Here is an 11324-nt window from a genome sequence, read left to right as displayed (position 1 = left end):
CCAAAATGCATTTGGAACAGATCTAGAGTGCATTTTTGTGGAATGAACCAGCCCTTAAGTTGGCCATTACAAGGTTAGTAAATTGTTCATAAACACATTCAATGCGCTCGATCTTTCAACTTTGAAACGTTAGTGGGCTAATTTTGATTAGCAAAATGCACATTTTTATGCCAAAACAAATGAACCAACATGTCAGCTTTTTTGAGCCGAAATTAACAATTTCTGAAACATTAGTAGTGGAATCGATCGAAAACAGTTCAAACAGATCTGCAGTGCATGTGCGTGTTAAAATGTAACCCCAGATTCTGTAAACAATTGCTGAAAAATCTACCATTTATGTTGTTTTAATCAATAATTGGGCGACATCTATTGATACAATGATGCTGTTATTGCATGCACGGGCGACAGATTTTTAGAAATCAGACTTTTTTTTTTAAACTACCATATTTATCGGCATATAACATGCAGTCTTATAACACACGCCATCATTTTATTTTAGGAGGGAAGTTTCAGGAAAAGACTTATGCCGCGTACACACGATCAAACAATCGGGTGGAAAAGTCCGGCAAACTCAAGTCCGCCGGACAATCCCACCGTGTGTAGCCTCCGGCATACTTTTTTTGACCCGAAAGTACGGCGGACTTAGAAAGTAGTTTTGCACTCCAATCTTCCCGCCGGACTCGCATTTTGGCGGACAATCCGGCCGTGTGTATGCCAGTCCGCCGTACTTTTGAAATGAACAGACTTTTCCCGCGGAGAGCGGAGAAAAGTCCGCTCATTTCGAGCGGGTCTCCAGGTAGGCGGGACCCGCGAAGGAGACGTCGCTGGCCCCGCCACCTGGTATGGACTTAAAGGGGAACCCCAACGCCGAAAAAAATCGGCGTGGGGGTTCTCCCCAAGTCCACAACATACCCTTGTCCGAGCACGCTACCCGGCCGGCCAGGAAAGGAGGGGCGAGCGAGCACCCCCCCCCCCCTCCTGAGCCGTACCAGGCCGCGTGCCCTCAACATGGGGGGTGCCTTGGGGAAGGGGGGCCGCGCCCCCCCCCCACCCCAAAGCACCTTGTCCCCATGTTGATGAGGACAAGGGCGTCTTCCCGACAACCCTGGCCGTTGGTTGTCGGGGTCTGTGGGCGAGGGGCTTATCGGAATCCGGGAGCCCCCTTTTAAATAAAGAACTTTGAAGCAAAATAAGGGTCAGTGCCCATCTGCTGCCTGATCAATGCCCATCTACAGCCTCACAATTGCCCATCAATGCAGCTCGATCAATGCCCATCTGCAGCCTCACAATTGCCCATCAATGCAGCTCGATCAATGCCCACCTGCAGCCTCACAATTGCCCATCAATGCAGCTTGATCATTGCCCATCTGCAGCCTCACAATTGCCCATCAATGCAGCTTGATCAATGCCCATCTGCAGCCTCACAATAGCCGATCGATGCAGCTTGATCTATGCCCATCTGCAGCCTCACAATTGCCCATCAATGCAGCTTGATCAATGCCCATCTGCAGCCTCACAATTGCCCATCAATGCAGCTCGATTAATGCCCACCTGCAGCCTCACAATTGCCCATCAATGCAGCTTGATCATTGCCCATCTGCAGCCTCACAATAGCCGATCAATGCAGCTTGATCAATGCCCATCGGCAGCCTCACAATTGCTCATCAGTGCAGCTCGATCAATGCCCATCTGCAGCCTCACATTTGCCCATCAATGCAGCTCGATCAATACCCATCTGCAGCCTCACAATTTCTCATCAATGCAGCTTGATCAATGCCCATCTGCAGCCTCACAATAACCGATCAATGCAGCTTGATCATTGCCCATCTGCAGCCTCACAATTGCCCATCAATGCAGCTTGATCAATGCCCATCTGCAGCCTCACAATAGCCCATCAATGCAGCTTGATCAATGCCCATCTGCAGCCTCACAATAGCCCATCAATGCAGCTTGATCAATGCGCATCTGCAGCCTCACAATTGCCCATCAATGCAGCTTGATCAATGCCCATCTGCAGCCTCACAATTGCTCATCAATGCAGCTTGATCAATGCCCATCTGCAGCCTCACAATTGCCCATCCATGGAGCTTGATCAATGCCCATCTGCAGCCTCACAATTGCCCATCAATGCAGCTCGATCAATGCCCATCTGCAGCCTCACAATTGCCCCTCAATGCAGCTTGATTAATGCCCATCTGCAGCCTCACAATTGCCCATCAATGCAGCTTGATCGATGCCCATCTGCAGCCTCACAATTGCCCATCAATGCAGCTTGATCAATGCCCATCTGCAGCCTCACAACTGCCCATCAATGCAGCTCGATCAATGCCCATCTGCAGCCTCACAATTGCCCATCAATGAAGCTTGATCAATGCCCATCTGCAGCCTCACAATTGCCCATCAATGCAGCTTGATTAATGCCCATCTGCAGCCTCACAATTGCCCCTCAATGCAGCTTGATTAATGCCCATCTGCAGCCTCACAATTGCCCATCAATGCAGCTTGATCAATGCCCATCTGCAGCCTCAACTCAGATTACTGCTGCCTCGGAGGGGACAGGGAGGGGGACGGGAAGAGTGCCGTCAGATTACATACAGTGGGAATTTAATCAGCGGCCTCTTTAATACAAAGTCCCGCTTCCTGGACCGGCTTGTATGATAGACAGAACATTGGTCCAATGCCGGCCCAGGAGACGGGGCTTCCTATTACAGAGGCCGCTGAGTAAACAGGAGATTCTCGCTGTATGTAATCTGACAGCGCTCGTCCCAGCCCCCTCCTGGTTCCCTCCTAGGCAGCCCAAATTGCAGTATCAGTGTATAACACCCGATTTTCAGGGTGAAAAAGTGCACGTTGTACGCCAATAAATACAGTATTTTCTAACCGTTTATTGGTCAGCTTTACCCTCACGTTCATTCCCAGAGATAGACATTTAGAGAGAGTGGATCCTCCAAATGCCTTTAGTTATACTTTAACCACTTCAGCCCTGGAAGGTTTTACCCCCTTCCTGACCAGGCCATTTTGTGCGATACAGCACTGCGTTGCTTTAACTGACAAATGCACGGTCGTGCGACGTTGTACACAAAACAAAATTTATGTCCTCTTTTTCCCACAAATGGAGTTTCCTTTTGGTGGTATTTGATCACCTCTGCGCTTTTTATTTTTTATATATATATATATATATATATATATATATATATATATAAAAGACAGACAATTGTGAAAAAAAAAAAACAATATTTATTACTTTCTGCTATAATACATATAAAAAAAACAAAAAACTAATTTCTTCATAATTTTAGACCAATATATATCCTTCTACATATTTTTGATTTAAAAAAAAACCAATAAGCGTATATTGACTGGTTTACGCAAAAGTTATAGCGTCTACTTATTTACTTATTTATTTACGTATTTATTAATTTTTTACTGGTAATGGCGGCGATCTGCAATTTTTGGCAGTGCCATACTATTGGAAAAGAGAGATCCGTCATTCAGCTCAGCTGATTCACAAGATCTCTCTTTCTCTTCCTGACAGATCCACTGTTTGCCTTGTTTACACAGGCATACGTCTGATCCGTCTCTCCTATGAACGATCGGCGGCCATTGCGCCCCTAAACCGCGTGCACTAAATCACATACAGGTACGTGATTTTACGCAGCCGGGCCGCCCTGCAGTAGTGAATGTACGCAGGGCAGTCCAGATACTAATGGACAGGGGTTTTAATTCTCCTTAAAGCGAACTCTAGGATCAGCAAATATTACCTAAATACATACATCATGTGTATTTCTTCCAGATCTGTGCAGTAATCCAGTGTGACACTTTTCCTTTAATAAAGACCGCTCACTGCTGCTCTCTCTACTTGTGCAGAGTGACTGGTCTTGTCTCCTCCCCCTCCTGTAGTCTTTTACAGGCAATCTGTAGTGGGTGGAGCCTGCTGGGCCCCTCCTGCAGCACTTCTCTTTGCACAGGCTGTATACAGCCCAGTGGTGATGTCACCACTTCATTGATAAAAGGTAATATCTGGATTTGTAAAGGCATTTGATGCACACAAAGTAGCTTTACATCCTATTTGCCTATTGAAAAATATATTTGAATGAGAACTTTTGTGGCCAGAGCTCAACTTTAACCACTTCACAACCACCCTATAGCAGTTTTACCACTACAGGGCAGCCTGTGTGCAGAATCACATATATACATAATCCCAAACTTCCGGGTAGCAGGGGCAAGTGTGCGCCATCGGCAGACATAGAGTCCACGGGTACTGTCTGCCGCCACCCACTGATCATTCGGTACACTGGCAGTCGGTCTATGTAAACAAGGCAGTATGCCGGTTTCTCAGTAGGGAAGGCATGGATCCTGTGTTCCTGCAAAGCAGGGAGATGGATACATCTCTTCCCCTAGTAAAAGCACCTCCCCCATAGTACACAAGCACTTTCTAGGCACACAGTTAACCCTTTGATTGCCCCTGATGTTAACCCCTACCCTGCCTGTGTCACTGGTGCAGTAACAGTGCATATTTTTAGCACTGATCACTGTATTGGTGTCCCCAAATAAGCGCCAGTTAGGTGTCCGATTTGTCCACCACAATATCACAGTCCCGCTATAAGTCACTGATCGCCACCTTTAATATATATATATATATATATATATATATATATATATATAGGTTTATTGGAAATTAGAATTTAAAAAAAAATGTTTTATTGGATATGTTTTATAGCAGAGAGTACATTTTCCAAAATTGTCAGTCTTTTTTTGTTTATAGTGAAAAAAAAAAAAACGCAGAGGTGATCAAATACCACCAAAAGAAAGCTCTATTTGTTGGAAAAAAAAGGACATCAATTTTATTTGGGTACAGAATTGTATGACTGCGCAATTTTCAGTTAAAGTAATGCAGTGCCGTATCGCAAAAAATGACCTGGGGGGTAAATCTTCCAGAGCTGAAGTGGTTAAGCTGGCCATAAAGCAGTAAAATTTTGGTAGAAGTTTTGTAAAATTTTCTAATCATTAGGGAAATCAATGTCTGTTTTCAACTACAGTGATGAGAAAATTTGAAGGAGCAGGATGGAAAACTTTTATCGAACAACTAAATTCCTAACAATGAATGCCGCCTTTGTTCAGGAAAGTTCATTTGTTCGAAAATTGATTGTTGAATGCAAATGAGAATTTCAAATGACATTCATCAAGTTGCGGAATCAGAGAATCTCCATATAAACGTCCGCTTGAACATCTACTAATGTATGTGTGTTTTATCTTTTTTTCTTTCAGCCAACAGATTATACGATTCACACAAGCGAGGAGGATGGCGCAATCCTCGCGGTCGGGACATTGCATTATAACCCGGTGCTGTCAGAATACACTGATCATTGGCTGCAGCTGCTGATCGACAAAAGTTTTCCAGCATCGAATGATCATGGATCTCCTCAATGCCTCCTATCAGTTCTCTATAATATCCTTTTTATTATCTGGTGCACCAAACTGGACTGGATCTCCCAGATGAGGTTTTCTCATGCCGGGTACAGAGCAGACCAGGTCCCCTCTCCGGGGTCTAGACCTCTTATATACACCAAGTATCTGTCTGGCTGTAGAAGCTGCAGATTGGCATTGAGTGCTCTATGATCTATATCATGGTGTGATGAGTCTATTGTGGGAGGGGGGCAGGTCCAGCACTGCGGTGTGTGCAGGATGGGGGTCCTGGGACTAGGATCAGGGGGCAGATCCAGCACTGCAGTGGGGGGAGAGGCAGGAAGGGGCGGATGCAGGGTGGTGGGGGGGTGCAGTGTGCTGGGATGAGAGCTCTGCGCACACGTCACACTCTCCTCTGTGCTGCAATGGCTCTGCCTGGAGTGTGATCAGCAGCAGAATCAGCAGACGCAGCATCCAGCATGTCCGTCCGAGAGGTCCAGGCTGCAGGTAGGACTGTGTTGTGGGGGGGCACAGCTGTAATAAGGGACATCTGGGGGGGCAGAGCTGTCATTGGATAGAAGAGGGAGAACATCTGGAGGTGACAGCTGTCATATCAAGATGAAATGGGGATTGGGGGGGGGGGGGTAGAGGTAGCTGTCATATCAGGATAGAATGGGGGGGGGGGGATATAGCTGTCATATCAGGATAAAATGGGGGGGATATAGCTGTCATATCAGGATAGAATGGGGGGGTATAGCTGTCATATCAGGATAAAATGGGGGGGGGGGAAATAGCTGTCATATCAAGATAGAATAGGGGGGGGGGGGATATAGCTATCATATCAGGATAGAATTGGGGGGGGGGGAGATATAGCTGTCATATAGAATGGGGGGGGATATAGCTGTCATATCAGGATAGAATGGGGGGGGGTATAGCTATCCTATCAGGATAGAATGGGGGGATACAGCTGTCATATCAGCATGGGGGGAGGGATATAGCTGACATATCAAGATAGAATGTGGGGGAGGCAGCTGTCAGGAGAAATGGGGGTGGCAACTGTCCTATCAGAATGGAACAGGGGAAACACAGCTGTCACATCTGGATTGGGGGGAACAGTTATTACACAGGGTAGAACTGAGGGGACACAGTTGTCCTATGAGGTTGGAGTGGGGTGTCATAGCTGTCCTACCACAATGGAAAAAGTGGGGACATAGTTGTCATATAGGGTGGAATGGGGTGACAAATGTCCTATCGGGATAGACTGCGTGTGTGTTTGTGTGTGTGTGTGTGTGTGTGTGGGGGGGGGGGGGGGTGGTCCTAACAGGATGGGGGGGGTACAGTTATCATTTAGGATGGAAGGATGGATACAGTTGTCCCATCGGGATGGAATAGAGGAGACTCAACAGGAATTACAACTGAATAAGGGGTGCGGGGAGACATTCTATAAGGATAAAATGGAGGGGGGGGCAGCTGTCCTATTAAAATGAACTGGGGGACACACTGCTGTCCTATCAGGATGGAATGCGGGGGGACAGTTGTCATATAGGGTGGAATGGGGGGGAGAAACGGCTGTGATAATCAGGATAGAATGAGTGGGGGGGGGGGGGAGTTGGGGGGAGACACAGCTGTCCTATTAAAATGAACTGGTGGACACACCGCTGTCCTATCAGGATGAAATGGGGGGGGGGGGCGCAGTTGTCATATAGGGTGGAATGGGGGAGAAACAGCGGTGATAATCAGGATAGAATGGGGGGGTTGGGGGGAGGCACAGCTGTCCTATTAAAATGAACTGGGGGACACACCGCTGTCCTATCAGGATGGAATGGGGGAGACACAGTTGTTATATACGGTGGAATGGGGGAGAAACAGCTGTGATAATCAGGATAGAATGAGTGGGGGGAAGACACAGCTGTCCTATTGAAATGGACTGAGGAGGACACAATGGTCCTAGCAGGATGGAATGGGGGGCAGATACAGTTGTCATATCAGGATAGTTTGGGAAGGTAGCTGTCCTGTTATGCTGGGACTTGTAGTTCTCCTGCGCCCAGACACTGGGGATTGCCCCCTCTGCCCTTGCAGCTTACTGGGAAGTTTTACTTAAGTCCATCTTGCTCAGCTTCTCTGTATGGTCATCCGTATGAAGTAGGGGTGGGAGGGGGGTTTGTAAGTTTTGGGGGTCCTCAGACAGTAATATATGCGTACGCTGGGTTTTGTCATGTGACATCTGCCATGACTGAGCGATGCAGTTTGGGGCTGCGGTTAAATTTATTGGCTGAGAAATGGCATCTCAGCAGAACGCAGCGGCCATAATGTCGCCGAGGAGTTGGTGGTGGGCTGGCAGCGTCCCCCCCAGGGACAGATCTGGGGAGAACAAATGGCCCATCTGCCACATTGATGAATGTACGGGCCTAATGGGGTCTTATAGATCTCGGTGTATTTCAGTATAATTCATGCTGTATAAATGACGGCAAACACTGTCTGAAGCTAGCCACACACCTGACAATCTGATTGTACAATCTCTTGCAGATAGTGTGAGTGCCAGGCTGATTGGATACAAATGGAAGGATTGGTCAGGTGGAAGGTGGTACATCCTATAGAGATTGTACAATAAGGTTGCAGCATGCGTGGCCGTTTATCAGGCTATAGTACGCTGTGATTGGATGATGATGCAGTTTGAGTTATCAGATCACTGGCTGCATTTGTATAATTTCAGGGAGATTGTTACAATCACTTACAGTATATTGTAAAAATGTATTTACAATCATCAAAAGAGAGAATTAGCGTGAGAAAAATTCTTCCCGATTTTTTTTTTTTGGTTATGTGATCAGTCCCGGCCCGACAATCTGATGTCCAGAACGACCCGACGGACATTTCTATCTATGAGGAGTATTAAGGGGGCTCAGCGCTGTCAGTTGGGGTTTTTGGACCCCCGATGTGTGTTAAGAGGCAGGAAATAGTTCTCATATTTTCAGCGATGAGAACAGACGAGGTTTGTGCCTGACTTTGTGCTGAAGATGTGACAGTTTTCACACTTTATATACCGCCAGCCAGCGCACAAGGCGAGTCCAACCCAGCCTGGCGTCATCCGTGAAATCACGCCGTGGATTACCATCAATGTAACCAAACTGTGGCGATAACTGAACGATACTCACATCAGGATTTCTGAATTTATTTAAAGTGTATTTGTAGCCAATTCGTTTTTCTAGTTCTGGAAAGGGAGGGTAAGGGTTGGAACCCCTGTCAGGATTCAGCCCTCATTTACTTTGGAGCCACTTGTCATGCAATTTGACAGATCAAATCGCATGACAAGTCGCACCATATCGTCAGCAATTGTCATGTTCAAATCAATGCGACGCCAACTTTGCAGTGATTTGAAAAAGTAGGTCCTGTACTACTTTGGCGATTTCGGGTGCGACTTGAACCGACGTGTACGCATGAAGCCCCACAGATGTCTTTGAAGTTGCACTGACATGTGGCTTTGAAATTGTGCGATTTCAGATGAAGTCACATGATTTCAAAGCAGCATTCAATGTGAACGAGGGCTTACTTCTATGCAGGACTCCATTAAAGAGATTCATCCTCACATCCTGTTCTGGTGACACACTTTCCACCAGAAAGGAAGTGAGGGAAACTCTTCAATGGCAACACAGACAGTAAACTGCAGGCAAAACTGCTAGACTTATGATTGAGGGAGAAGGCGCAAAAACACGTGGCTGGGCTGCATTTTTATCACCCCCACCTAACTGCCCCCAAACCCAAAGGCAGCAGGAGAAAGGTGTTCACATGCCACAGCATAAGTGATACACCTTGTCGCATTCGGTGGCCAGTAACGCTGCTGAATGCAACCTATTTAAGTGGATACAGTCGCACCGCAGCCATGTGCAATGCATGTGCGATGGTGTGGCATTTACGAGGTTAAAAAAGACATATCACCTCCTCACTGCCTGTCAGTGTCTCTGAAGAGCCATCTGAACATGGATCGCTTTTCAGGGGTGTGACAATCTTGTCACAAGTCTAAATTAAGCCTAAGAGAGGATTATAACCTCTGTCAGTTTTTTTTTTTTGCCATCTGAAACATCAATTTGACATCACTAACGATTAAAAAAAAAAGTAAAATAAAAAAATAAATAATAATACTTAAAATTCTAAAAGCAGTATTTGCACTACTTTTGGTGATTTTGGGTGCAATTTCAATAGACATCTGTGCATGAAGCCGCCCAGATGCCTTCAAAGTCGCACCAAAAGTTGCACTGAGATGCATCTTTGAAATCGCGCAATTTCAGGTGAAATCAAACGATTTCAAAGCCGCACTCAATGTGAACGGGGCTTAAAGTATAACTAAAGGAAAACCTTTTTTTTGGATAGAGTGGGATGGGATTAGAACACCTGTCAGGATTTTATTGCTGTTCCCCCCCCACCCCCCTCGTTAGGGAGATTCACCCTCTCTATTTTTCCTGATGACGGTTATCAAAAGTGAAAGATAATCTTACATTTTGGGTAGTTACCAGAACAGGAAGAGAAAGCAAACCTTCAAATGGGGACACCAGTTCTGGTGCCTACTAGGGATTTCCTCTCATTTCCTGTTTGGCTTTGGGACAGGAAGTGAAGGGAAATCTCCACAATCCGACAGAGATGACAAATAAGATAAAAGAACACCTTAATGCCCTGTACACACGGTCGGACATTCCGACGACAAAATCCGTCAGATTATTTCTGACGGATTTTGGCCCAAACTTGTCTAGCATACACACAGTCGCACAAAGTTGTCAGAAAATCCAATCGTTCAGAACGCGGTGACGTAGAACACGTACGACGGGACTATAAAGAGGCCAATAGCTTTCGTCTCATAATTTATTCTGAGCATGTGTGGCACTTTGTGCGTCGGAATTGTCTACACATGATCAGAATTTAAACAATCGGATTTTGTTGTCGGAAAATTTTAGATCCAGATCTCAAAATTTGTGTGTCGGAAATTCCGACGGAAAAAGTCAGATGGAGCCCACACACGATCGGAATTTCTGACAACACAGTCCGATGGCACATTTTCCGTCAGAAGGTCCGACCGTGTGTACGGGGCATTACTCTATGAAAAAAGAACATAACATTTTTCCTGCACTTCTACTTAAATTTGAAACATAAAATTGCTAAAAACTGACTCAGCAAATTTGGTTTTGCCACTTGATTGTCCATTTGTAATCGACATAGCGATGCCTAAAGTGGAGTGATCAATACAATTCTCATACATCAGTGATGTCAGCATTACCAAATCACATTATTATATTGATTGGAAAAGTCTGACTTTCTCATAATAGATATTGAATATTGTTCCCGTATCCCTGGCTTGGCACTGGTACCAGGACAGGGTCGCCCAGGGCAAGGATCCAGAATTGCCCCCCCCCCCCCGCCTCCCTGTTAATAAATGTCAAAGGAATGGGCATACCACCTTGCGTCTGTTCTGTGCCCCCTTGCTCGTCTGCGCCCAGGGCAGCTGACCCTCCTGCCCACTCATTGTCCCAGCTCTGCTTGGCATATTAGATCACATGACCTCTAGCTACCAATCACTACAGAGGGACCATTGTGTCCAATCAGCAGGGACATCAACTCACCAGAGGTGACACCTTCTATATACAGGAGGCTCATTATCTTTGTCTGTACCCTAAATAGACAACTGATACGGGACCCCAAAATGTCATCATTTATAGACAATCTTTCTTCTGTTACTTAAAGGAATTTTATAAGATTTCCTGAGACAGAACAGATGTCCAATTCATGAGAAATATACTAATATAAAGACGTGATGGATGGACTGCCAAAGGACATAGAGCCCCCCATCCTCCCCATATCACAGAGGGACTCATCTTAGTGCCGTCATTGGTGTAGATGAGAAGATGTCCCCACCACTCCGACTATCCTCCCAT

General features: G+C 46.1%; 1 protein-coding gene across 1 annotated transcript in view; it reads left to right on the top strand.

The window, feature by feature from the left end:
- Positions 1-5774: 5774 nt before the first annotated feature.
- HSPA12A (heat shock protein family A (Hsp70) member 12A) overlaps positions 5775-11324 on the top strand; it is a 90324-nt gene continuing 84774 nt past the window's right edge. The window contains exon 1 of the mRNA XM_077455433.1: positions 5775-5913. Coding sequence (XP_077311559.1) covers positions 5886-5913 — 28 coding nt within the window. The 5' untranslated portion in view covers positions 5775-5885. The remainder of the gene's footprint in view (positions 5914-11324) is intronic.

The sequence above is a fragment of the Lithobates pipiens genome, unplaced genomic scaffold (assembly GCF_037356315.1).
Source record: "Lithobates pipiens isolate NorthernLeopardFrog02 unplaced genomic scaffold, aLitPip1_a1.2 Scaffold_25, whole genome shotgun sequence".
Classification (NCBI taxonomy): domain Eukaryota; kingdom Metazoa; phylum Chordata; class Amphibia; order Anura; family Ranidae; genus Lithobates; species Lithobates pipiens.
This window is presented reverse-complemented; position numbering and strand designations above follow the sequence as displayed.